Consider the following 27,721-nt stretch of genomic DNA (forward strand, 5'->3'; position numbering starts at 1 on the left):
GACCACTTAACTCTCTAGAGAACTGACCTAAGAGCTTTGCGAACATATGCATATATTCATCATCAATCATAACTATATCAAACATATTATTAGAGCAAACTAGGAACATAATAAATAGCAACATAATATTGAAGTAGCACAAAGTCATAAATAAAGAGATACAATGGCTATACTAGTCTCCAGATGGCAGATCCGGAATCCTAATCGATAGCCCAAACTCTACTTGAACCTTGCTAGCTAGCCTATACTAGAAACTTGAGGAATTAGAGCTCTATTCTCTTCTCTCTGGAAACCCTAATTTCTAGTCTAATCTTGACTTATGGCAGCGTGCCCTAGAGGGGGGGCAGGGGCTGGTTATATAGGCCGGAGCGTCCAACTGTGAGCCCTTGGATCAAACCGACTTAAAGGACGGCGTAGATGCATCCTAGGAGGCAGTGGAAAACCGACATGAAGAGACCAACAGGTGAGTTCCCCAGGGGACGTGCGGCCTCTAGGTGGGGCTAGCCGGACCCCACCTGGCAGTGGCTTGGCCTCGCTTCGGTGTGGAGTCCTCTCGAGTCTTCTGGAACCTTCTAGAGTTGATTTCACTATAGATAAAGCGTGATTTTAATTGACGATTTGATCCTCTTTGACAGTTTTCTGGATAAACCCTGCTGAAAACACAGATTCACCAAAACTTATAAAAATTATCAGTTTAAACCCCTAAGTCTATACTGGTGATCCTTTTTATGCATTTATTCATGGTATGTTGACTGTTTATGATGAATGATAACTACCATCAACAGACGGCGTACAAGATAAGAATGATAGCGCGGTTTTATGATTTGGTCCATTACTTTTATAAGAACTCCTAGAAATTTCCTTACTCTAATTCTCTTAACTGATTTCTTATATTCTGCCCCCATAGAAGTTCTATTTTCTCACAAGAAACTATTAGATATACTTTTATTTGTCATTTCTCCTCTAATAACCTCCTTGCTGGTACTGTAGCAACAATAATTACACACACATGTTAGTGTTTAATTCATAGTTAGTCACTTGCATATACATAGTATATAGATTTGTAGATAGTCTCTTATTTCTTCTTTTACATAGGGTAATTTAAGGTAATATATATGTATGTGCATAAAAATTAAAACGCCTAAAAAACATCTTAAAACGCCTAGGCTCACTTAGGCTCTAGACAGCTGATCTAGGGCCTTTTTGAACCTTGAATCTACTAGTTCCGTGCATGGCTATTCTATAAAAAGCCGTGTTTACAAGATTCAACTTTTGGTATAAGTAGCAAGGTTTATTTTTCCCTAACACAGGTGATGATTAGTCTATGAATTGATAGTCCATAGTGTTCATTGCTCCTTTTTTCTCATTAGATCGTGTATTTCTTTCTAGGCAGAGACCAGGAATGTTTTCAAGACTTCGTATAATCTTGATATTGCTCTTAGAAATCAATAAATTTTCCCTTTACCAAAAAAATATATCATCCGAACCGTACAATGAAATTATGCTGGACAATATAACCGTCCAGGAATGCCATATTGGGCATGCAAGTCAACAATTGTAGCTCTTACATGATCCGCGGAACCGTCAACAGAATCATTGTTTGATGCAATATTTTCTCCCTTGGTCATCATAACGTTGGGTTCTAAGCTGACTCTTTATTCTTGCAACTCTTCTATTGCAAGTACAAGAACACTATATAGCATGACAACGTAATCCTACATTGTGCAGGTGACAAGTCGGCTAAATCTAACAATACAACAGCAAACCTCGGTAACTGCAAAACAGGGCAGGTATCTAAAAACTTTTATTCACTCAGCCCCGTCAAAATCTTTGGGCAAATATTCATCAAAGACAGGTTTTCGCCATTAGCCTGAAAACAAAACAAAGAACTGTCACATCCAACTTTAGTCGCCCTGGTTTAGTTCTCACATAACCAATACAGAATTTAAGACACAAGAAATATTTTGTCAGAAGCTACCACTAATCTTGCTCATGCTATTTTCATGGGGGCAAACTAGATATGGATACAGAAATTTACGAAGTGATCACAGTTTGTAATGAAGTGCCATGTCACAACACATAATATAGCACATTCAACGAAAGGCAAAGAAAAAGAATAAGTAGTACTGGTCCTTAGCCCTGAGAGTCTTCAATTACACCTATTTAACACGTTTCAGTGTATGCATGGTGTACTTGTGAAATGAAATGTGAGCTTTACTTCAAGGAGAACAATGAACTAACAGAATGTAATTAAATAGACCCTATTCCTAGTAAAATCACATATTGACATCTTCCCAAATCTTTTGCAATTTGGCCCATTTTTTGTAAAAAAAAATAATCACATTTACCCCCCTGAGCAGCGTAAAACCGACTTTGGACCTTTTTCTTAGCGCCATGACCTACGGCGCCAAGGTAACACGTCTCAGCGCCATAGGTCATGGCGCAGAGGTCAGGGAGGTGGGGCGCTGATGTGGCCACAGCTCGGCGCCATGATTCACGGTGCCGACCTCGGCGCCTATGATCTACGGCGCCGAGCTCTGGTTTTCTCTTAGCTCTAAATTAACATGACTTAATTTCACCACGAGATGGGCAACCTACAAATTGGCTAAGTATGATTTTTTTACTATGACTCGGATATGTATGTTAGGATTTGGTCATATAGGACATGTTGAAATTATATATCCTGGCCATAAAATTTAAGGGTGTCCAACTCATGATAATATGTGGTTAAGGTTAAAACCATAGTGCCGAGGCTCTGGCCACGTCGCTAGCCACGCAATCCCTGGCCACCGACCTCGGCGCCGAGACGTGTTACCTCGACACTGTAGGTCATGGCGCCGAGAAAAGGGTCCAAAGTTGGGTTTACGACGCCCAAGGGTGTAAACGCGAATTTTTTACAAAAAAAGGGCCAAATTGCGAAAAAATCGGGACATCTTCTGTGTTAAGTTTTAAACCCACAATAATTGAAAGATTTAAATGAAATGGTAACAGATAAACGAACCTGCTAGGTGTATTTTGCTGCTATCTCACGCATCAGGCATTCAGGAGCTGCAGGAAAAAAAAAGATAATCAGAAATACTAACTTACAGTATGAATGACCAAGGATATGTACGGAAAGATTTGGCATGTAAAGGATTAACAATATCTTGGAAGAACATGACACCTTCTATACCACCGGTGAAACGCTCAAATTGACCCATGGCTTGTCTAATAAACATTTCCACACCACTAACAACTTTAACTCCACATTCTTCTGCTTCTCGAAGAAGCCTTGTAACTTTTGGGGCATATACGGCATCAAATACCACATCATAGAAACCCAGAGCTTTCTGCAAATACAGGAAAAGTGATCAAACACACTTTGGCATCAAGTGAACTAATGTTTATGTCTATTTTGGAGTAAGAGAAGAATAAACAAGGTCCTAACTTATGTGAAAACAATATAATCATAGGCTCCATGTTACACAAACTCAGACCTTCAGATAAAACAATCTGTTGTTCAGATCTGTTACTAGGTTACTGCACCTGCTTCATTAGATGTGTTTGCAATGTTTTTCCTCATGGGTTCTCTCTGAAAAATTCGTCCACCTAAAAATTTAAATGATCTTGAGTTCTTGATAAGACTAGTAAGGAGCATTTTATGTTTGCAGTTACCATTCACAACTTATGCATTCAGAGCATATCAGGTTTCTTTACTTGGCCTAACCTTGCTAATGGAGGAAAGCAAATTTGACTTGCAAAACTGTTATTCATGCAATTACATTTACAACTCCAAAAAGAAATTGTGACTCTATAATGGAAGGCTATTACTATTTATTCTTGTAAGACACAGACAATAAAAACGTCAGATCTCAAAGATCAATCATTTTGAGATTCAAAAAAAGCAGTCTCCAATTATGTGAGAAAGGAAAATGTGTGTGGACACCTTCGGAATAGGAGTACCATCAACATTTGGGTACATCCCCAATGATGTTGCATTAGCAAGGATCATCCCTTCTTCAGGTCTGAAAGTTTCCAGGTCTTCTAATCTCAGGGCCTGACCACCAATTGCGTTGGCAAGACTTACAGCCTTCTCTGGCAATATGAAATATTTTTTTGCATTAATTAAGGACCTAAGATATAACCCTTATTAATATAACACACATGCAAATGCAGCATGAATCAACAACAGAAGAAAAAAACCTACTGTAGTATAGAAGCAGTGTAGGTTGCAACTGCAGAAAGCATTTTGGTAAAAGAAAAAAACTTCACATAGAAAAAAAATGTCATAACACTAGGCCACCAAACGCGGGCAAATTGGTTATTTATGAGCACACGGTTGGAGTCACAAGCATAGTCGTAGTATCATGAACCATATGTGCAACAGAAATGCAAACCAACATTTTATTCCAATAGTAATATGCATTAATGCATAATCAGAAAGGTGAACCTGAAGTGAGTTCACAAAATATCAACTGGAACTTAGGGCCTGCTTGGCAGCAGGGTTCCAGGTTCTATGTGAAACATTTCAGATTTGATTTCTCATATAAATAGTTTCTCGGGTGAAACAGAATCACTCTATTAGGATCTGATTCTTCCACAGAGAAGATAGTAGTGTAACTAATGTAACCCTGTGTGTGCATATAATCCTAAGTGAAAACAGAGATGTATTGCATCTGTATTGATTTGAAAGGAAGATTAGAGATCCTACTGGAGTTGCTACGAAGGTTGTAGGGATGGAAGAGAGGTGGCCGACGTTTAGGCAGGCGGCGGCGGCGAGTGGGCGCCGTGGTGATCATGGCACCGAGGGAGAGAGAGGGAGTCGAGGGCTTCAGGAAGCCGAGCAACCAAGATTGTTGCTTTGCATAATTCCTTCAATCAATGTTTACAGGATATTTATCCTCCCTAAACAACCATCTACGACATCCTATTTTTAAGGAATAAATAATCTATTTGAGGAAATAACAAATGATGAGATAACCGGGCTATTAGCCAGCCCTCTAATACTAGACGCCACCTCAGCCACTAGTACGTCGACGCCTGGTGTATTGCACACCGGTCATAACATCTCTCCCCGCCTGGACAAACAGCTCGTCCTCGAGCTGGAAATCCAGGTAGAGGTCTCGGAACTCCCAAAGCGGCTCCCACGTGGCTTCTTCAGCAGCCATGCCGTGCCACTGGACGAGAACGTGCCAGACATCACGGTGAAGCTGGGCGTGCAGAACGCGTGCTGGAGCAGGCAGGAGACGACCATCTTGTGTAGGAGGCACGGGCCCTGGAACAGCCGGAGGATCGACGCGGTGAGGCTTCAGCAACCCCACGTGGAAGACGTCGTGTAGACGGGCGCCCTCAGGAAGCTAGAGCCAATAGGCCACCTCGCTGACGCGTTCGAGGACCTGGAACGGACCGGCGTAGCGAGGGCCGAGCTTGCCCTTGGCGCGAGGATCCAGCGTGCGTGTCGGGCGGTGGAGAAGACGCAACCGAACCTAGTCGCCCACGGCAAACTCCAAGTCGCGATGGTTGGCGTCGTAGTAGCGCTTGGAGACCTGCTGTGCCTGGAGGAGGCGTTCCCGAACCTCCGTCAGGAACTCATCGCGCTCGGGGAGGAGATGGTCGACGGCATCCGTGTGGGCGTTGCCCGCTGTGTAGGGCAACAGGGGCGGTACCTGGAATGGCGTCGTGCGCAAAGCGGTGTGGAAGGAGGTGTTGTAGCAGTATTCCGCCCACGGCAACCAATCCACCCACGCACGCGGTCGATCGCCGATGACGCAGCACAGGTATATGGCGAGTACCTTGTTCACCACCTCGGACTGGCCGTCCGTCTACGGATGGAAGGCCGTGCTCATGCGAAGAGTGACGCCCGCCATCTTGAACAGGTCATGCCACATATGACCGGTGAAGACCGGGTCACAGTCGCTGACAATGGAGGTTGGGAACCCGTGGAGGCGAACGATGCCCTCAAAGAAGGCCCGGGAGACGGTCGTAGCGGTGTACGAATGGCCGAGGGCGATGAAGTGCACATACTTGGAGAAGCGGTCGACGACGGTGAGGATGACCGACTACCCATGGAACTTGGGTAGGCCCTCGATGAAATCCATCAAGAGGAGGGCACTAGCCACACTGTCCTCCGTGTCCCGGCGAAGAGAGAGCGTCAGCCACCGTGTTCAAGCTGCCAGGGCAGTACTCCACAGCGAAATCAAAGCCAAATAGCTTGCTGATTCACTAATGTTGAGGCACTGTGGAGAGGCGCTGGTCCAGCAAAAACTTGATGTTGTAGTGATCCATCCTAACGAGGAAGTGGCGCCCCCACAGGTACAGCCGCCAGTGGCGCACAGCCTGCATGAGGCCGATCAGCTCGCGTTCATAGGCCACGAGTTTCAGGTGGCGCGCGGCGAACGGCCGACTGAAGAAGGCGAGGGACCCTTGTCCTGGTGGAGGACAGCGCCGAACCCAACATCAGAGGCGTCGCAGTCGACGATGAACACCTTGTCGAAATCGGGCATCTGAAGCACTGACCCAGTCGACAGGGCGCGTTTGAGCACCTGAAACGCCACGTCCGCCTCGTCGGTCCATGCGAAAGTGTCCTTGCGCAGCAGCCACGTCAAGGGGGCTGCGATGGTGCCGAAGTTGCGGATGAACTTCCGGTAGTAGCCGGCGAGGCCCAAGAAGCCGCGCAGGCCGCGGGTGGAGCGCGGGGCCGGCCACGATGCGACCGCGGCCACCTTGTCGCTGTCCATGGCGACACTGTCCGCGGAGATCACATGCCTGAGGTAGGCGACCGAAGACACCCCAAACGAGTACTTCGAGTGCTTGAGGTGGAGGTGGTGTGCTCGTAGCGTGTCGAGGACGATGTTGACGTGCTGCAAGTGCTCAACCCACGACGAATTGTAGATGAGTATGTCATCGAAGAACACAAGAACGAACCTGCGCAGGAAGGGGCAGAGCACGTCGTTCATTAAGGCCTAGAATGTTGCCGGCGCATTGGAGAGGCCAAACGGCATCACCTGGCACTCAAAGTGGCCGTGGTGCGTTCAGAACGCCGTCTTGGCGATGTCGTCGGGGTGCATGCGCACCTGGTGGTAGCCCGAATGGAGGTCGAGCTTGGTGAAGAAGCGTGCCCCGTGGAGATCGTCCAGTAGCTCATTGACCACCAGGATCAGGAACTTGTCTTTGTAAGTTTTGGCGTTGAGAGCACGGTAGTCGATGCAGAAACGCCAGGACGCATCCGCCTTCAGCACCAAGAGCACTGGGGCAGAAAATAGGGACGTGCTAGGCCGGATGATGCCTTGGGCGAGCATGGCGCCACACTGGCGAGCTCGTCCTTTTGAAGCTGCAGGTAACGGTAGGGGTGAACAGCGACCGGCGCGGTACCCGACATGAGATGAATGCGGTGGTCATAGGGCCGGGCCAACGGCTAGGCCACGGGGCTCCTCGAACACTAGGGCGTACTGGAGCAGCAAGCGGTCCATCAAGGGCTGCGTGGGCACAACCATGACCGAGCACATGGCCGGCTCCCCTGATGTCGTCGCGGGGGGCGCCGATGCCCTTCCATAGGATGCGCAGGGAACCGCGGGTGAAGGCCATGCACAGGTCCTCGAAATCCCAAAGGACTAGGCCCAGCGTGCGCAAGATGTTCGACGCCGAGGATGGCGTCGAAGCCGCTGAGGTTGATGCCGAAGCAACTGATAGAGAAGTCTTCGGTGCCGATGGCCAGGGCGACGTTGCGGGCACCCCCTTGCAGGGAACACGGTCCCCGTTGGCCACCTAGATGTGCATGTGGGATGGGGCGACGTGGATAGTCAGAGATGGCGCATGACCTCGGCGTTGATGAAGTTGTGAGTGGAGCCGGAGTCGAGGAGCGCAAGGAGGCAGGTGGTCATGGATCGTGTCCGATGTCCAGATGCCCGCAATGGCGTGGAGGGAGACGACCAACAGAACTGCTGCGTCGTCAGCCGCAACGGGTCCGGCGGCCTCTTCTTGGAACGCCGCGACGACAGCCACCTCCGTAGGAACCTCGTCCTCAAGGAAGTCGGCCGACTCCAAGTAGAAGAGCCGCTGGCACTGGTGGCCGCGGACATAGGGCTCGTCACAATTGTAGCAGAGCCCTTGGCGACGGCGCTCCAGCTGCTCTGCCGGTGACAGGGCGACGAAAGGGGCGAGCTGGAGCCGGCTGGATGGATGCTATCGGTGGCACCGGTAGGGAAGGCGCAACGCCTGGAGCGGCCGAGGAGCCAGCAGGTGGAACGTGGTGGCGCCGGGAGGCCTAGCCTCTGTGGTGGTCGAGCCACACGTGTAGCTGGCCCCAGCGTCATGGCCAAGGCGCGGCGCTCGAAAGCCCGCGCGAGATGCATATCCGTCTGAAGGTCTTGGGGCTCGCGCAGCTCAACGTCCACCTTGATGTGTTCAGGAAGGCCACCCACAAATAGCTCTGCCTTTTAGAGGGGAGACAGATTGCGGACATGGCACAACACGGCGTTGAAGCGGTCGGCGTACTCCTGAACCCTAAACGGTAGACAGGAAGGGGAGCCGGGCGAGTTCGGACAAAGTGCCACGAACCACCGGCCCGAAGCGCAGATTGCAGAGCTCCTTGAAGCGATCCAAGCTGGGCATGCCCTCATCTTGCTCTAGGGCATAGTACCAAGTTTGGGACACGCCAACCAGATGGTAGGAAGCGAGCCAGACACGATCTGAGGCCAGGGTGCGCTGGCCGCGGAAAAACTGCTTCACGGTGCTTGATCCAGTCCAGGGGATCCTCGGCGCCGTCGTAAGTGGAAAATTCGAGCTTGTAGATGTGGGGAGGAGCCAGGCCGTCGGGGATGGGGCCTCGGGTGCTCCCAAGTACGACGACGCGCCGGGGTATGGAACACCGAACAGATAGGTGGGGTTGACGCCGTAGATGAACCGGCCATCAACACCCACCCTATTGAGGGAGCCGACGCCCTGCTAGTATGGGTGGCTCGGCCCGCCCAGGACGGGAGCACCGCCGGTGGTGGTCGTCGTGGCCATCGTCGCGGCCGTGAAAGCTGGAGCACCGGCCATGGTGAACATCGGAGCCGCCATCGATGCCATGGCATAGGAGGGGATCGGTGATAGGGAAACATTGGTGGGAGGGAGGCAGTGGGAGATGGTGGTAGGCGGCGGGTGGGACTCGATGTTGGCGAGGCAAGCGGAGATGTTGGTGACGGTGCGAGCCAGGTCCGCGACCGCCTTGACCAAGGGGTCAGGCGTGGACACCGAGGCCGTGGTTGGTGGTGCCGAGGTGGAGGGCAGCGCGGAGGTGGTGGTGGGCGGCACGATGGTGGTGGGAGGGGACCTGACATAGCTGATACCAGATTGATAGGATTAGAGATCCTACCGGAGTCGCTACGAAGGTTGTAGGGATGGAAGAGTGGGCGAGGTTTAGGCAGGCGGCGGCGGCGAGTGGGTGCCGTGGTGATCACGACGCCGAGGGAGAGAGAGGGAGTCAACCAAGATTGTTGCTTTGCTTAATTCCTTCAATCAATGTTCACAGGATATTTATCCTCCCTAAACAACCATCTATGAGATCCTATTTTTAAGGAATAAATAATCTATTTGAGGAAATAACAAATGATGAGATAACCGGGCTATTAGCCTCCTAATACTAGGCGCCACCTCAGCCACTAGTACGTCGGCGCCTGGTGTACTGCACACCGGTCATAACAATAGCTTATAGAAGATGAGTAGAACTAGGACTAGGAAGTAAAGGGGGCAGCACGCTGGGCAGGTTCCCATGCGTCAGGCCAGCTAATAGTAAAGCAACAGGAGAGGTCTAAAGGAAACATTTCAGATTTGAGGTGTAAAGGAAACGTCCAGAGGAAGTGGAAGCAATCATCAAGAATTACAAGATAATATTTGTAGCCAGAAACACCCGCAACAGGAAGGGCAGCCGAATATGGCGCCTAGTTGGCAAGCATGACATAGAGGTTCACTACTGGAAGTATGATGAGTACAAGTAATAGCTGAACTGCTAGAAAGCTGGGACAAAGCCTCATGTCAAGGATGTCCGAGACATCTATGCCATAGGGTGGCAGGGGCTGCAGCGACAAAAGCGCAGGGGGGTGATAAAGATGCTGGAGGATGCAAGGTGTAGAGCAGCCCGGAACTATTGCACCTGATGATCACGTTCCTGGAACAAAGATCCTTCACAAAGAGGCCAAAAGGGTCAAATTCAATAGAACAATGGTTGTCAGTAGTGAATTAACGAGCGGAAATAAGATTCTTAATAATGTGAGGAGCAACAAGCACATTATTGAGGTAAAAGGGACCAGGTAAACAGTGGAATAGAACCGTTGCTAACAACGATTGATGAAAGACAGGAGTGAGGGGGTTGAAACAAGGAAATATTACTAGTGTCAGGTGTCATGTGGTTGGAGCCGCCGGAATCCATGACCCAGTCAGTTACAGGACGGTGGAGTGAGGCTCATGGTGCTAAAAGAGTTTGCCATGCTGGTCCCAGGCGCTAGTCCAAGGTGAAGGTGGAGACGCTTGGTGCAGAAGAAGGGCAGCCGCCGGGAATTGTTGCACCCGGTACTGCTGCTGCTGGGGCATAGGCGGCATAGGTGTTGTGGACTCCTTCGTCGGGCGCCAGTATAGGAGCCGGCCTTGGCGTCGACATGGTCCCAACCGTGGCTAAGGGCCCGGTTGGTTAGAGAAGGCAGTAACAGGGAGGAATTTTAGGAGATTAGATTGGTTTCTGTTAGAGGTGCACCTATCCTATAAAGGGGCACTTAGATTGTAATCAAAGACTATCGAAAAAGGAAATAAACCTCCCTTAGGCAGGTGGGGTTTAACCCTTCGACAGTGGCTGCGAGCGGTTCTGCCGTAGCCGCTAGTGACGAATCCCCACCGCCCTTGCCTAGCTACCCTCTGTGTTCTAACTCTCAATCCCAGCTGCTCCTCCGATCTCTACGCTCTCCCCGCCGCCCACGCCGTATCAATAGGAGAGAATCCTGGAGGCATCAGAGGAGCACCATAGGTATGTGGAGCTGCCATGAACGCCTGCAGCGGGCCAGGACGCCCACCCTGCAGCAACGGTGCAGGCCCACGGTTTTGCTGCTGGTGCTGGCCCATAGGCCACATGGTGATGGACCCTGACCAGGGGTTGTAGAAGGAGGGCCAGGGCACGCCCTCCTTTGCCACCAGTGCTCCGGTGGCGACAGCAATTGCCCCCGTTGTTGGAGGGGGCAGGGCTGGTGCTAGCGGCGCGGTTGCTGCTGCTACCACCTGCAGAGGCGGACAAGCCAACAGCCGACAGAGTTGGAGTAGAAGAAGCAGCAGGTTTCTTTTGTGTGATGAGCAGAGCAGTCGATGGTTGTGAAGACGGCCGATCCATGGTAAGTTCCTCTAATTGGAGGTCGTTGTGGACCTCGCTGAACGTCGGGAATGGTTTGGACCGCTTGAGAAGTGCCTTCAGGTGGTCGTACTTCCCATTGAGTCCGTGAAGAATCTTGAGCACAAGGGTGCGGTCTGGAATAACCTCCCCAAGATCACCAAGAGCTGTCAGCCATCCCTTTCATCTTGCGGCAGTAATCACCAACGGAGAGATCACCCTGGACAAACATGCAAAACTCGGCATCAAGATGTAAAGCGCGAGCTTCGCGATTGCCCAGGAACTGCTCTTCAATGCAAAGCCAAGTATCACGTGCAGTGCGGCCGCGGATGCGAACAGAGTCACAGACTGCTGAAGCTCGACGGTGACAGTACCAAACAGCCAGGAGAGCACCGCACAGTCCATCCGGCGCCAGGACGGGATGTCATGACGAGCCACGTCGGAGAGCACGTGATCGTCGAGGGCATAGCACTCAACAGTGGCGGAGGGAGGGGGGGCACGGGGGGCCTGGCACCCCCTGACGTGCTGCTAGTCTCTAGTATATACTAGTTAATATCCATGCATGTATGCTGTTAATTAGGCTCCTCCCATTCATTCCAAACGTGTGTATACTGTGTATAAGTGTATTTGCAATAAGCAGCAGCCCATTTACACGAACATGTAATTGCTGCTGCTCCCTTCATCAACTGAATATGAAGCGTCGGGCCTTCTTGGCTTCCTTCGTTTCTCGCCTACGAAGCGTCGAGCCTTCCTGACTTCCTTCGTTTCTCGCCTGTTCAACTGTTCGTCTTCTCTTCTGCTTGACTGCTTTGCCGGTTGGCGGACATCGCCACGCCGGTACTGTCGTAGTGGGAGGCCGAACGTGAGACGTCACGCCATGCCGCCACCGCTGTCCCAAATTGACGCCGCCGGGCGCCGGCTGCCGACCTGCCGTCCAAATTGCCTTCTGTAGGTTTCCGTCAGGCGGTCAGGCTACCAGAAGCAGCAGGTAATCCGTAATCCATAATCATGCAGTGTTATTCTTTTATCTAGTAATTAACGGTCACTAGTATTCTTTTATCAAATTGCCTATAATCTCATTGGTAGTCGTAGAGCTAAATTTAAGATAATAGATGTGCAATTTTCTTTTGGTTAAGATTTGTGAAATATATATATTACTATATGTGACTTGGTATGGTTTACTAGTTCTAGTCTTATACATGGCCCCCCCTATACTCAATTCCTGGCTCCGCCCCTGGCGCTCAAGAGTGAGCAAGACAAGGTCGCGCCAACGATTGTAGTGGGAGGACAGAGGATCGAGGACGAGCAGAACAAGGGAGCAGATGTTTTGAGCAGCAGCGGCCTGTACGTGGAGGTTGGCGATGGAGGCAGTGCCATCAATGTCGCTGGCAGCATCGCTGTCAACAGAGCCGTCACCATCAAGGGTTGGACTCGAGGGCTGTAGCAGCAGCACGCTCCTGATCGAGGACGGCGAGGGAAGCACGGACACGCTCCTGGGCATCGGCAGCGGTGCATGAGGCGATGTCAGCAGCGGCTTACAGGGCAGCCTGCGCAGCAGCCTGCTCGCGCTCTGGGGCGGCAGCAGCCTCTAGCGCCTCAGGTGGCGGCAGCATCACCAGAGAAAGGAGGCTGAGCCATGGATGGCTGAGGGGAAGAAGCGGAAGGGAGAGGTCACAGGTCGTGAAGCCTCTTGATTGCATGAAAACAGAGATGTATTGCATCTGTATTGATTTGAAAGGAAGATTACAGAGTTACACTTTATAGAAGAGGACTAGAACTAGGACTAGGAAGTAAAGGGGGCAGCACGCTGGGAAGGTTCCCAGGCGTCAAGCCAGCTAACAGTAAAGCAGAGCATTAACCATGGCTGCTGCCCAGTAGCCAAGGCAGCACGCTGGGAAGGTTCCCAGGCGTCAGGCCAGCTAATAGTAAAGCAGGGCATTAAATATCTAACACTAAGTATGCCTGATAAGTCATATATTCTCCTAGACTCTTTTTTGTCATCGAAAAAAATCTACTGTAATACTGCTTCTGTGTAGCCTCAAGGTGTGCACCTTTAGTAGTTGATGATGGAAGCACCATACCAGGCCCACCTGTAAGTTATACAACAGTTCTTCTCCCTTCCACACACACGCGGGAAAAAAATAAAAGCAGAGATAGCATTGCTGCTTTGGTGGAGCTTGCCTCAGCTGAGGGGAGCAGGGCTAGCCCATGGGAAACAGCAAAATGGGTTGGACCAAGAGAGGCAGCGAGATCCGGTGTCAGATCTGGTCTAGCGCCACAACAAGGACAACAAGCAGAGGTTATAGGCACCACAGAGGCAACAAAACAGACACTGGCTGGCCTCAGACCCAATGGCAAAAGCAGGTAATTACTACCTCCGGTCAACAAAACATGATGTTTCAGACCAGTAAAACAGTTTTTTTTTCCTATTGCTGCACCTTATCTGAACATCAAATTTTCTTGACTGGAGGCAGCAGTTGCAAAGAAAAGGGGAGGTGAGAGGGTGGAGATGATTCTTGTGCGAAACCATGTCCCACCCATTTCTCTTTCACTGTGTAGAAACAAGAAACGATTCTATTGTTTTGTTTTCAAACGCCACTGCACCCAAGTGTCACAGATTTTCTCATTTCTTGCTAGAAACAGGAGCCAAATGCCACCTAAGACATTTAAGAAACAATTGATGACAACAATATTACTCGGCTAGAACAAAGCTAACTGTTCTGTAAGACATGAGAGGAAACAAGATCTAGACATAAAAACAGAAAACATATAGACTGTGACAGACACTGGTATTCGTTTTTATTATCTTTAGGATTGACAACCTCATGATAGATAAACAAAATAACATGGAAAAGAATATGTTCCTATAGTAGATGCATATTTTGTAGGTTAGGACAATGCATGTAGTTATGTTTCACCGATACAACTCACATCCTTCTGATTTTAGATCTGAGGATGGATCTACAGGTTAGTAAATTTGTACTAACTGTATAATCTTAAACATCATGCATTGTAGAAATAGAGATCTTACCATAGGTGCGATTTGCTATAACTACCCTCGCACCCTTTTCCATTGCCCCATAAGCAATTGCCTTACCAGCACCCCCAGCACCTACAACAACAATAAGCCTACCAGCCAATGGTGAGCTGGCAGCATCCTTTGATCCTGGACCTGTGAAACATAAAGCATCTAACATCTTTTCCATGGCACACAAGTGTCGAAAGAGAATAGGTAATGTTAAACAAACCTCCAATGCCATCCTCAATAGCAGATATCGCTCCAATGTAGTCCGTATTGTACCCCACTAATTTGCCATCTGGTCTTCTAATTATGGTGTTTATCGCTCCTATTGACTGCATATTCAGTGAATAGCATTTCAATCAAATCAAGAATGATATGTAACTAATAACATAAGCATTTAAAGATTGTGTGCTGCACCCAATTACCTTAGCAACTGGATCATGTTCATCACAACACTGTACAGCATCAACTTTGAAAGGAAGTGAGCAACTGCAACATAAGATCATATAGAGTGAACTAAGGAAAATTCTTTCAAAAAAATATCATTAAAACATGCATATGAAAATGACTTATTAAAGATTGACACAGAAAAGTCAGTTTTGCTCGTCCAGGGACAATCCATGTTAACTCAGGCCCTAAAGTAATGTCTATTTCGGCAAAATTATATTTTTGCCAAATTATACAACTGTATTATGTATGTCATGAAAGTCTGAACTTGAAATAGAAAAGGAAAAATAAGCAAAAATTTACAGAAGAAACATATAGCTTGGTGCTACCATGCGAGCTGTTTTGATTGGGAAATTCTGATTCCAATCTAAGAGACATTAGGTTATGGATCCATCAAATATGCTTTCATGATCTATGAGAAGTTGCTAACAAAGTTCATCCATATGGTCCTCAACTCCACTTAAGGCCTTGTTTGGATGCATGTGTATCTACTTCAATCCACATGTATTGAAGTGGATTGGAATGGAACTTAGTTTAATTCCACTCCAATCCACTTCAACACATGTAGATTGAGATGGATACATGTGCATCCAAACAAGGGCTAAATCTAGTCCATCCAAATTACTGTTTCCACTCCCAAGTGATCTCTCAACTTGTAAACAAATGTAATATATATATCTCTTACAATTTTGCAGAACAAGATTTAGTACCTAAATCCTGAAAAGTCAGGAGATGAATATGTCTCAAGAAAACTAGCAAGATTGTCTCCAAGAAGTGGAAGATAAACAGCATTATATCCAATGGATTGAAGACATTTATTGTGCAAAATTGGGCTCTTGCTCTGCTTTACTGGGTTGGCTATAAGACCAAGAACCTTTGTATCAGGCCCAATACACTTTATGTTGTAAATGTCCAGTAAGTCCTCAACTGTTGGTTGTCCAGAAGCTGATGTCTTTGTAGCATTCAGTATCCCAAATGTAAGATATCCACCAAACTTGGGCGCTAACACTCTTGACATTAAACCTCTTTCACTCATTACGAGTCCAATCATAGGCACCTGTCATTTTTACTGGTCAGTCAAATGGAAGTTTTAATCCAATATGGCATGAGAAAAAATAACTCTCTAAAGCATACAAGTACAATTAAGATGAAATGTTATATGGTAGAGATCCATAGGATCCAGCTATCAGGGTAGGACAGGATTAGTTAGTGATAGACAGGCCTAGTGCTTATATGGTTAGGATAGATAGATTGATTGATTGGTTGGTTGGTTGTTATCTAATAGGCAAGGATCCCCGCTGATTCTATTTTTATAAACCTGGGTCATCCTGACCTATATATATGTAACCTCATATCCCTATAATCAATCAACTATCTTGTGCCTAATCTCTTATGTCATTTGCCCGGGTTTCTCCAAGGCCTTCTTCCGCTGCCTAGGCATGCCTCCGAACTGCGCCATCTCCTCCGGTCATCGCCATGCCGGCCACCCCCCCCCCCCCCCCCCCCTCCACTCCTCTCTCTGAGAGCGAACGCGCCGCCGCTGCCGCTGAACGCACAGCTGCAACCGAGCGCGAGCGCGCCTCACAGGCACGTGTCGCCGCCATTGAGCACACTACCGCCGCCGAACGAGAGGCCGAGGTCACCGCTGCGGAGCGGCTCGTGGCCGAGGAACGCGAGCGTGCGGAAGCCGCGTGGGCTGAGGCCACACGCGCGCCCCACCCCGACCTAGAGCCCGCTCCGCACTCCCCCCCACGACATGCTGGTTCTCCATGAAGCTGCGGTCCTCGTCATACTCCACTCACAGGCCGTCGGTGTCCAGAACATCCGCACTCTTGTGCCCATCCTCGAGCCCTCCTCCAGCCAGTACACCAGGTAGCGCGAACTGTTCCTCCTCACCTTCTAGAAGTTTGCCCTCGAGGACCATGTCCTTCAAGACGACCCCAACCTAGCCTTCCCGGACTGGGCGTGCATGGATGGCATGGTCAAGTCTTGCCTCTACGGCGCCATCTCCCTCGAGTTGTCCACCACGGTGCCACATTCCCGCTCCACAGCCCACTCGGTGTGGCTGGCCGTGTAGACACAGTTCCTAGGGAACCTGGAGACGCACGCCCTCCACCTTGATGCCGAGTTTCGGACCATCGTCCAGGGGGACCTCTCCGTCACTGACTACTGTCGGCACCTCAAAGGCATGGTTGACGCCCTCAAGGACCTCGGCAAACAAGTTCCCGGCCGCACCCTCATCCTCACCCTAATTCGCGGTCTCAACGAGAAGTTCGCCTCCATCGGCCTTCACCTTCAGCGCAGTCGTCCCTTCCTCATGTTCCTGGAAGCCCGGAACGACCTGCTGCTAGAGGAACTGAACCAGGCGCATCGGTCGACCACACCCTCCACTGCCCTAGTGGCTACCGACGCGCCGCATGCTCCTCCGGTGCCTGCACCCCGTCAGGAGCAGCAGCCTCCACCATCCTCGAGACCAGCCGATTCCGGGGGCGCTACTCCCAATAATCGACGGGGCAAACAAGGCAGCAAACACTGATGGGTAGCCCGCTACTGCGCCCACCGGCAGACAGGGAGGCGCCCCTAGGGCCGGCATGCCTTGGCCTTCCTACCTCCACCCTTGGGCTGGTTCCATATATGTATGTGTTGCAACCAAAGCACAGGTTTGGGGCAGATTTCTGATTTCATTAGCCACACAAACCATGGCAGGATTTGGGGATACATATAAAGTAGCATACTTGGTCCTTAAGAAAGGATTACAGCATATGCCAACTACTAAAATAGATACTACAGAAGATGCTGATTAGGATAAAACAGATGATAAGGGTGCTGACACATGCACCAACTACTCCTAACAGATAGACACAAGACTTATAGCTGTCAATCTCCCCCTAAGTCTTGTGTGGCATCTTTTGGGGAATTTGAGTCATCCCAGTTCTAGTGAGCAGCTCCTGGAACTTGACTCTCCCAAGTGACTTGGTGAGGAAGTCAGCGAGCTAATCCTGGGTATTGATGTAGTTGGCCTGGACACTCCCCTCGTCCAAGCAGCTTGTGATGAAGTGGTACTTGACGCGGATATGCTTGCTGCGCTCATGGAAGACGGGGTTCTTCGCCAAGGTCAAGGCAGACTTGTTGTCCACCCTGAGCTCCACTGCGTCTCTGCCAAGGAGATCACCCAGTAGTTGAGCCAGCCAGAGAGCTTGAGTCGAAGCGTTAGTGGCAGCGATGTACTCCGCCCCGCAACTGGACAGAGCCATTACCTGCTGCTTGACCAACTGCTAGCTGATCAGACACTTGCCGAGGAAGAACGTCCCGCTGGTGCTCTTGATTGTGTCGACGTCGCCAGCATGGTCGCTGTCGCTGTACCCGATGAAGTGCGCCGCGCCGAGGCACCTCGGGTAGTGCAAACCGTAGTCAGAGGTGCCCGCAACGTACCGTAGGATCCTCTTGACAGCATGCTAATGCTCCGTCATCGATCGCTGCATGAACCGACTGACGTAGCCAATGACGAACACCAGGTCCAACCACGTGGCCGAGGTAGCGAAGGCTGCCCACAACGCGTCGTTACTGCGTGGCGTCAACCTCCACCATGCTGTCGCGGCTCAGCTTCAGCCTCTCCTCAATGGGAGTGTGGGCTGGGTTGCAGTCGGTGAGCCCGCCTAGCTCGACGATGCGCTTGGCGTAGGCGGCCTGGCGAAGGGAGATGCCGAACCTATCCTGGTGGACCTCAATCCCCAGGTAGAAGGGGAGTAGCCCTAGGTCACTCATCTGGAAGGCGGCCTTCATCTCATCCTTGAACACCTCCACCTCTTCTTCCTGGTCGCCGGTGATCACCAAATCGTCGACGTAGACGCCCACCAGCAGGGCATTGCCTCCCTTGCCCCGCCGGTAGACAGCAGCCTCGTGAGAGCTCTGCTAGAACCCCATTTGCTTGAGGGTGGAGTCCAGCTTGGCGTTCTAAGCTTGTGGTGCCTGCTGCAAGCCGTAGAGGGCCTTGCACAGGCGGAGAACCTTGTTCTCCTTGCCGGGGATGATGAATCCCGACGGCTGGCAGGACATAGACCTCCTCCTTCAGGTCGCCATTGAGGAAGGCTAACTTGACGTCCATGTGGTGGACACACCAACCCTCCTAGGCTACCAGTGAGAAGACACGGACGGACTCCATCCGCACGACAGGGTGCGAAGGCGTCGTCGAAGTCGACTCCCTCCTGCTAGAAGACGCGCCTTGTGCTTGATCACCGCCCCAGCCTCATCCTTCTTGACCTTGAGAAGACCCACTTAAGGGTGATGGCGCAGTGGCCGACAGGAAGATCCGCCAGCTCCCACGTCCGATTCCACTCAACAACATCCATCTCCTGCTGCATCGCAGAATGCCAGGCCGTGTCTCCCTCCACCTCAGCGAAGGAACAGAGCTCTCCGTCGTAGTGCGCCAGGTGCAGCTCCGCCTCGAAGTCGTGCATCGCTAGTCCAAGGACGGGCTGCTCCGCGAGGATGTTGTCCATGATGCGGTAGCATAGAGGCTTGTCGTCGTGGTAGGCATCGATGCAGTCCTCGTCATTGGACAGCAGAGTGGCGAACTCCACCGTGCGCTGCTCGTCACTGGACCGAAGTTGCCGGTGCCGATCCTGGTGGTGTGGGCGCTGGTGTAGGAGGTTGGGGCGTGGCCAGTGCTGGAGAGTGAGCAACCGGTGCAGGAGAGCGGGGCGTAGCCGGTGGTGTAGGTGGTGGACTCGCTGGAGTTGGTGGCGGGGTAGGCGAGCTCGGTGAAGACAAGCTGCTACCTACCCCCGCTCCCTCAAAGTGGACGTAGTCGACGACAAAGTCACTGATCGTCGGAGTCGAGCCATCGTCCACCATCTTGCCCCAGTTCCAATCTCGCCCTTTGTCGAACACGATGTCACGTGAGATGCGGACGCACTGTGTCACTAGGTCGAGGATGAAGACGGTTTGTACGATGAGAGGGGAGCCGTGCGCCGGCCATGACGACCACGGCGCTGGTCCGGGGAAGGGGAGGCACCGCCTGTGAGGGCTCCGCGTGCCAGTGTCCTATCCACCCTGGTCGCGTCCGTCGAGGCCACGTCTGCCGGGGTTGCATGCGTCGAGGTCCCACAGGGCCTGCTCCAGCGCCACACGCTCCCGCTCCCTGCTACTCCAGCTCGCAGGTCCTCCAGCTACCGCTCGATCCGAGGGTCCCGCGGGCCAGGTTGTCCTGTCACACCCGCGTGCCTGCATCCACCCGTGCCCTCGCGCCCGCATCCGCCTCCGCGCGGAGGGCTAGAGCTGCCGCCGCCACCACCTCCCTAGCCGTCGCGGTGGCCCGCTCGGCCGCGAGCCACTCCGCCTAGGCCACCGCGGCCTGCAGCTGCGCCGCCTCCCGCTCCCTCCTCTCTGCGTCCGCCCGCCGAGCGTCCTGCGCAGCGGCCTGCCAGCACCGCCCAGCTGAGGTCGCCGACTCGAAGGAGTGTGAGTGGGAGACGTTGGAGTGGTAGTGGCTGGCCAAGTCGCCGAATTGGGATGGGGAAGAACACAGGAAAGATAACTAGGCTCTAGATACCATTTGTTGGAACCAAAGCACATGTTTGGGGTAGATTTCTGATTTCATTAGCCACACCAACCATGGCAGGATTTGGGGATACATATAGAGTAGCATACTTGGTCCTTAAGAAAGGATTACAGCATATTCCAACTACTAAAGTAGATCCTACAAAAGATGCTAATTAGGATAAGGTAGATGATAAGGGTGCTGACATATGCACCAACTACTCCTAATAAATAGGAACAAGACTTATAGCTGTCAGTTTGGACCTACCCGTCCTCCCCTTGCGCCCCTCCCCGCCGGTCCACATCAGTAACCCCCGGCACATCTGCAGCAGTCTGAGCCTCCACATGCTCTCATTGTTGGTACACAGAACGCGTGGGCGCCCTCTCCGCCTCTTGAGTTCAATCCCTGGATCGCCCCGGCTCGGACCAGTCGGCCCACGCCCACTCCTTCAACACCATGACCCTGCAACTGCCACCTCAGCAGGAATGGTACTTCGACTCCAGGGCTACTTCGCACATAACCTCCGATGCTGGTACTCTCTCACAGCTCCCCTTCCCGGTAGCCTGTTCCCTCCTCAATTGTTGTCGGTAACGGCTCCCTTCTCCCTGTTACCTCCACTGGCGCTACCACCCTTCCTGGGTCCTTTCATCTTAACAATGTTCTTGTTTCCCCGAACCTTATTAAGAATCTTACTTCTGTTCACAAGTTTACATCTGACAATAATTGCTCTGTGGAATTTGACCCATCTGGTTGCTTTGTCAAGGATCTTCAGCAGTCTCGGAACAAGATCATCAGGTACAATATCTCTGGACCTCTCTACCCATTGCGTCTACCTGCTACTGGTGCCCCTCATACCACCACTTCAGCATCCATGTGGCACCGTCGTCTTGGTTTGCTTGTCAAGTTATAGGTAATAGAAGTCTAATAGATTGCTTGTCTTAAAAAAAAATCATTTTGATGTATGTTACTCATTTCACTACCATTAGTTAGCAAGACTTAGAGCAATGGTTAATCAACTGTTCAAGCTTGCTGCCTCTTCCACAGGCCACCTAGCTACATTGGTTCTAGAGAAACTCAACAAAATAAGATGGGACCACAGTGATGGATGTATTTCTAGCAAGTTGATCAACCTCGATGGTGGCAGCCACGTGATGATGTGAAGAAGCATAAGTAACCCTACAAATCAAGTGCGGGTGGTTGGGTGGGGGGGGGGGGGGGGGGGGGGGAGGTTCAAGAATGAAATGCATTTCGCTCGAGAAAACACTTACTTGGCAGTGTACCATCACTTGGAACATCCGTGATACATCAACAATGTCCTTAGCGGTTGTTGCAACTTTCACTATGTCAGCTCCAACTGCTTGTATTCTAGCAACAAGATTTGTAATTTCCTCACAGGATGGAGTATATTCATAATTATGTGAAGAAACAATAAGTTTACATTTCTCTGGCTTATGGCCAGAAATAAAGCTCATAAATTTGTCTGCAACCTGCAAATAAATAAGTTTGTCACTACAGTAGCTATATGACTATCTACTGATACACAGTGACAAAAAACGTCAGGCACAACATTCACAAATCAAGGCATCTAATCGAGGCTGAATGTTTTAGTGAAAATTGCTCCTGTAGTCTTGAAGTTAAATGCATGTGACATTCAATATGCTCTAGTTTTATTATATAATCCTGACCCACATAGAGCACCGGAAATAAATTGTCCACAGAACCCCAAGGTAGTGTAGAAATGAATGTTCAGACAAGTGGTTAAAAAATTAACAGAACAAAATACTACTAGCAATACCCTGGTATCGCCATTACAAGCATAAACAGTAGAAACCCTTTAATTTATATTTCTTAAAGTGAGAAACACATCATCACTATTTGGTACACAAGCCCATGCTCCCATCATTCTGACAAATAATAATCAGTATTGTTGCAAAACCTCAACATAATTTCTACAAATCAAGCATTTGTGCCAAAGAATTGCTAAGGATGCATTGGATTCGTTGCCTTTTCTTTTTGTCACAGATCTGCTCTTTACTCTACTTGTTTTCCTTCACTGAGACTGGCAATACCATTGCCCCAACACCCGCCATGCTTACCACTGAATTAGCCAGCACATTACAGGCTTACAGCTGCCCATACTACTGCTTCAACTGCCACCACTTGTGGCCTGTGGCATCTTCACCACCTCATCACCTCCCCTGCCAACCCCAAACCTACCCAACTGAAATCACTAGTTATGCTCTTTTATAGCATGCCCCACATCCATGCCCTAGTGGTTTTGAAACTTACATTCTAACCCTATGTCGCCATACCTGAGACAAAGAGCTGCTTATTGCACAGTATAGCATTTAACTTCTGGTGCTGGGTTAATATGTTAGCATGAGCATTGTTCACACCAATTTCCCATTTTTTCTCCAGTTTCAGTCACTAGATATATTATTTAAATTTACATTTTAATGATTGTTAATCTGACCAAGACCAAATGACTACTAGACAACTAAAGCATATCAAAATAATTGAAAATGGATTTAAAGTAAATGAAATAATTTTTCAGCTAAGGAAATGTATGCATAATGTATTGCAGGTGCATATTTGACGCTCCTATGGGGACATCCAACTTTTGATTTGTGGTAGTAGTGGCAGTATATACTGTACTTGTACCCAAATGCCAAGAACAGTCATGGGACGTTATACATGTAATTCTGTACCCCACTTGCATAGTTTCAAGTTCCAATTGTCCAGGCAGTTGAAAAAGCATAACAGATTTGATTGTTCAAACAAACGAACCTTCAATTCAATATCAACATAGTCTACACCTAATTCCACTGCCAAACGTAGTGTCTCAAATCTTGTGGTGTCATCACCTTCATATTGGCCTCCTTCCCAGACAGGTCTGCCAACAAACAAACAAACAGATGCCTACATCATTTATGCAAGGTAAACTGGCATTTCTTGCTATAAAAATCATACTAAATACAACTAGCTACTACAAAGAACTGAAATGTTTTGTCAGATTTCAACAAAGAGATATGTGCTTTGATAAACAGCGCAACAAATATTTTGGGAACATAAATTCAAAATATTAATATAATAAATGGAGAAACATAGAATTCAAAAAATTCATGTTAGGACCACTTCTTTCTTTACACTATGATGACTGGATAATCAGATCCATTGGTCTAATTGTAGAAACATAAATGAGCTACCTCACTCTCATGGGTGTAATGTCATGACTGATGATAATCGAACAGTGCAGTGTCAGGACAGCAATGATTAGAATATAAGAAGGCTTCACGCTGCCCCAACAAATATCTATCTCCAGAAATAATTGATTAGTTGTCAAGGACAGTTATCTTTTGTCATTATTTTTACTGATTTTAGAATAAGTACGGCCCACCTAGCAACTTAATGTAAATTGACAAGCAAGCCAGAAATGTTCTCCAAGTTAGCCTTGTTTATATTAAAGAAAATCAAGCAAACTGAATGAAATTAACTCTTGAATAATTATAGAAAACTGCTTATTCAGTGATTTCTTAATATGGAAAACAAAAGAAGAAAAATAACTTTAGAAAAAACTTGAATTGGGCACAGTGCCATAGTTAAATAAAAGGATGCCATAGTTAAATAAAAGGATTGAGCCAATAAGTGGGATTAGGGTTTTATAAAAAGCAGAACAATACAAGATTGTTTGGCCTGGGCTTATGAATACATATATCAGTGTCAACACTCCAAAAAAGAGCTTATTATCCTGAAATTGGACTTTACAAAAGCTTTTGATACAATTGAACATAACACAATCTTGTTGATGATGAGGAGCTTGGGGTTCCCTGAAATTTGGATTAACTGGATTGAGAGGATTCTGATTCTTCTGAATGGTGTGCCAGGCAATCATTTCCATTGTCGCCGAGGGGTCAGGCAAGGTGACCCCTTGTCACCACTTCTTTTTGTGCTTGCTACAGACCTTCTACAGTGCATTGTCAACAAAGCCTATCAGCAAGGTCTGTTTGAGCTGCCTATTCCTTCTTTTGAGCTGGATCAGTTCCCCATTGTTCAATACGCTGATGACACTATTCTAGTCATGAAAGCTTCTCAAAGAGAGTTATTCATCCTGAAAGGCCTTCTGGAATCCTTCTCGCAATCGACAGGGCTGAGAGTCAACTAGAGGAAGTCTTGCCTTGTTCCCTTAAATCTCTCTCCTGAAAAAGCTCAACTCCTTGCTGGTGTCTTCGGCTGCAATTTGGAATCTCTTCCTTTTACCTACCTTGGACTGACATTGGGCACAACAAAACCTCGGGTTGAACATTACGGTCCCATTATGACTAAAGTTGAAAGAAGGCTCACGGCAACTTCTACCTTCCTGACCCATTCAGGAAGGCTTCAGCTAGTCAATTCAGTCCTCTCTTCGCTGCCCACCTATGCCATGTGTACCTTGGAGGTGCCGGTGGCAGCCATTGAGTATATTGATAGAGCAAGACGTCACTGCCTTTGGAGAGGTTCAGACTCCAATGCAAAGATGAAACCACTGGTGGCCTGGAGTAAATGTTCAAAGCCAAAACGAAAAGGAGGATTGGGAATTATCAATCTTAGGAGTCAAAACAAGACCCTTCTTTTGAAGCATCTGGACAAATTTTATAATAGGAAGGATATCCCATGGGTGAAGCTGATCTGGAATGCACATTATTCCCGGGGTCAGGTGCCACATGCTTCGACAGATAAGGGCTCCTTTTGGTGGAAGGATGTCCTAAAATTATGTGACATGTTCAAAGGAATTGCGAAGTGCACTTTTGGAGATGGTTCCACGGTGCTTTTCTGGTCTGACCTTTGGAATGACAACATCCTGGAATCCAAATTCCCAAGGCTCTATTCCTTTGCCAGGAATAAGAACATCTCAGTGGCCAGGTTTTTGTCTAATAACACTCTGGAGGCCCAATTTCACTTGCCCTTATCAGAGCAGGCCCTCCAAGAATTCCAAAGTCTCCAAGAATTAATTCAAGATCTGCAGGTCGATCAGAATTCAAAGGATTCCTGGGAATACATTCGGGGAAGCAAGAACTACTCCTCATCAAAGTGCTACAACTTTCCTTACAAGAATATACAACCCCCATCCCCTTTTCTCTGGATTTGGAACTCCAGATGCTGCAACAAACTTAGAGTTTTTTCGTGGCTCCTCTTGATGGGGACAGACTAAACACAAGGAACATTCAGAGAAGGAAAAAGCACAAGCTTCAGGGAAACAACTACAATTGTGTTCTATGCAGCAACAACGTTGAAGAAACTGTTTTTCATTTGTTCTTCAGCTGCCCCTTTAGCCAAGCCTGTTGGCAACACCTTGGTATAAATTGGGACTTCACAATGGATTTCTTCCGGATGATGCAGCAAGCCAAGGTCCAACATAACAATCCCTTTTTTATGGAGACCTTCATCATTGCCACCTGGCAGATTTGGAAGCAGAGAAACAACTTTATATTTGACAGAGGCCGGCCGTACTTTGATTCTTGGAAAAGCTCTTTCTATGAAGAAGTTAGACTACAGGCCCATAGATTCAGTTCTGCTAAGAGCTCTGTGTTCCTTTCTTGTACAGCTGCTCTAGTTTAGCTCTGCTGCCCACCTCGGGCTTGCTTCCCTTTTTGTTTCCTCTTGTTTAGAGTTGTTGCTCTTTTCGTTTTATAAAAAGTTTACAGTGGGGGCCTCCCCTGCTGTATTTTCCGCTCAAAAAAAAATAAGTGGGATTAACTCTATCTGAAAGAATTTGACACTTAAGGTTGTTATAAAATTAAGGAATGTACAGAAACTAGAACAATACATGCAGCAGAATAAGGAAAACTGCTGTGGACATGATGGAGAATCGTGTTGCAGAAGATAATTGACAGCATGAGCATTCCTCTCCAGATGGAGCAAAGTAATTCGAGGTATGTTTTACTTTTACCCACGCATGGCTGTGTTCGCTGACACGTCAGGTTATAGATTACTATTCCATACGCTACTACGAGCAATGAGTGGAGAGTGCAGACTAGTGTCTAGTGGGTATTTCGCAGGAACATAAACCTATGGTCAGTCTGATCCTTGGTCATGACAATTTCCTTTAATATGAGGACTGAAAAGTTAGTTCTAACATGTGTGTATTAGTAGTGTGAGGTCTTAAACACTATCATGTGGATGTTGCAACAATAATTAATGTGGAACACAGGGCAACTTATATTTATGGTGAGATACAGAAGCTTAACAGGGATTTTGAAGCTTTATATTTTTATTACCAGCAGCTAATTTGTGCAGAAAACAAGATTCAACAAGCAGATAATGCATATACTCCAGGCACAGCAGCCCTCCTTCTAAGTGATGAAATTTAAAAGCTCATGTCTAGCCAGAAAGGCAGCACAAACTGAAACAAGACCAAATGTGCAAATTAGATGGTAACGGGGGCCAACTATGTTCAACATCCTCAAGGATACACATACCAGAAATTAGTACGGACTTCAGGGGCTTACATTCAAAATATCCACACACAAAGGGGCTATTCTTGCATTCATCCCACCACTCCATGTGATCCGCCAAAACAGCGTCGCAAGCCAAGTTAATACGTAGCGACAAACGAAACGCAACTAGGTAATGACTCAATACCGCGGAACGATACACACAAAAAGCGACAGAGCATGTGCCGTGCCGAGTTGAAAAGCTAAAAATCTCGCGAGCCCGGGCACGCCCAGATGGATCCCACACGGGAGTAGCCGCACACGCGCTCCGGATATCCTAAAGTGGCGGCGGAATCCATGAAATGAAACGAACCGAACCCGACCGCGGAAGCCATAGCGGGATGCCCAGAGGGGGAGTGAGCGGGCGAGGGCTGGCGAACGAACCGGTAGGTGACGAGGGCCGGGAGCGGGCAGCCGCGGAGCAGGGGCGGTAGGTGCTCGTGCGGGCGGAACCCCTGAATGAAGTCAAGCCGGATCTCGACCATGTCGCCGCCGGTGGCGGCGGCGGCCGCCGCGTCGGCAATCATCTCCTCCACCGTCCGCCCCACCAGCGGCACGCACAACAGCGTCATCTCCGCCTCCGGAGTCTGCTACTCCTCCCTTTCAAATGGCTCGCCCTCGCAGTTGGCCCGACTGAGGATGCGGGATGCGGATGTGGGCAATCGGCAATGGCCGCGGCCGGGGACAGTCTGCTCGCGAGTGGAGGACGGGGGTTGTTGGCCAAGGCTGTGAAGACTGGAAATGGGAGAGAGGCGGGTAGGACGTTGGCTTGGGTTGGTGGCGTACTCGCTTTAGCGTGGCGGGCGCAACCGCGCAAGTGGGAGAATGGGCCCGAGGGGTTTGGTGGAAAGTTGAATTTTGCCGCAAGGATGTACTCTCCCCGTCTTACAAAAAGCCAAAAGGTAGCGTCGCCC

At 49.0% G+C, this 27,721-nt stretch overlaps 1 protein-coding gene across 3 annotated transcripts; it reads right to left on the reverse strand.

Annotated features, from left to right (window-relative positions):
• Nucleotides 1-1,424: 1,424 nt before the first annotated feature.
• Nucleotides 1,425-27,601, reverse strand: LOC136533573 (bifunctional 3-dehydroquinate dehydratase/shikimate dehydrogenase, chloroplastic-like). Of its 3 annotated transcripts, none has more exons than XM_066526134.1 (11): nt 27,192-27,591; nt 23,125-23,230; nt 21,606-21,824; nt 15,509-15,855; nt 14,777-14,840; nt 14,578-14,683; nt 14,361-14,501; nt 3,926-4,074; nt 3,164-3,329; nt 3,002-3,048; nt 1,425-1,889 (listed from the first exon to the last, which is right to left on the reverse strand). In XM_066526134.1, the coding sequence occupies exons 1-10, from the start codon at nt 27,377-27,379 to the stop codon at nt 3,005-3,007; spliced, it is 1,530 nt and encodes a 509-aa protein (XP_066382231.1). In that variant the 5' UTR covers nt 27,380-27,591; the 3' UTR covers nt 1,425-1,889; nt 3,002-3,004. The 3 variants fall into 3 exon arrangements, with proteins under 3 accessions (XP_066382231.1, XP_066382230.1, XP_066382232.1); XM_066526133.1 differs by having other exon boundaries at nt 1,426-1,870; nt 27,192-27,589; XM_066526135.1 differs by lacking the exons at nt 1,425-1,889; nt 3,002-3,048; nt 3,926-4,074 and having other exon boundaries at nt 3,173-3,329; nt 27,192-27,601.
• Between the last annotated feature and the right edge of the window lie 120 nt (nt 27,602-27,721).

This window comes from Miscanthus floridulus, unplaced genomic scaffold (assembly GCF_019320115.1).
Source record: "Miscanthus floridulus cultivar M001 unplaced genomic scaffold, ASM1932011v1 os_1000_1_2, whole genome shotgun sequence".
NCBI lineage: Eukaryota > Viridiplantae > Streptophyta > Magnoliopsida > Poales > Poaceae > Miscanthus > Miscanthus floridulus.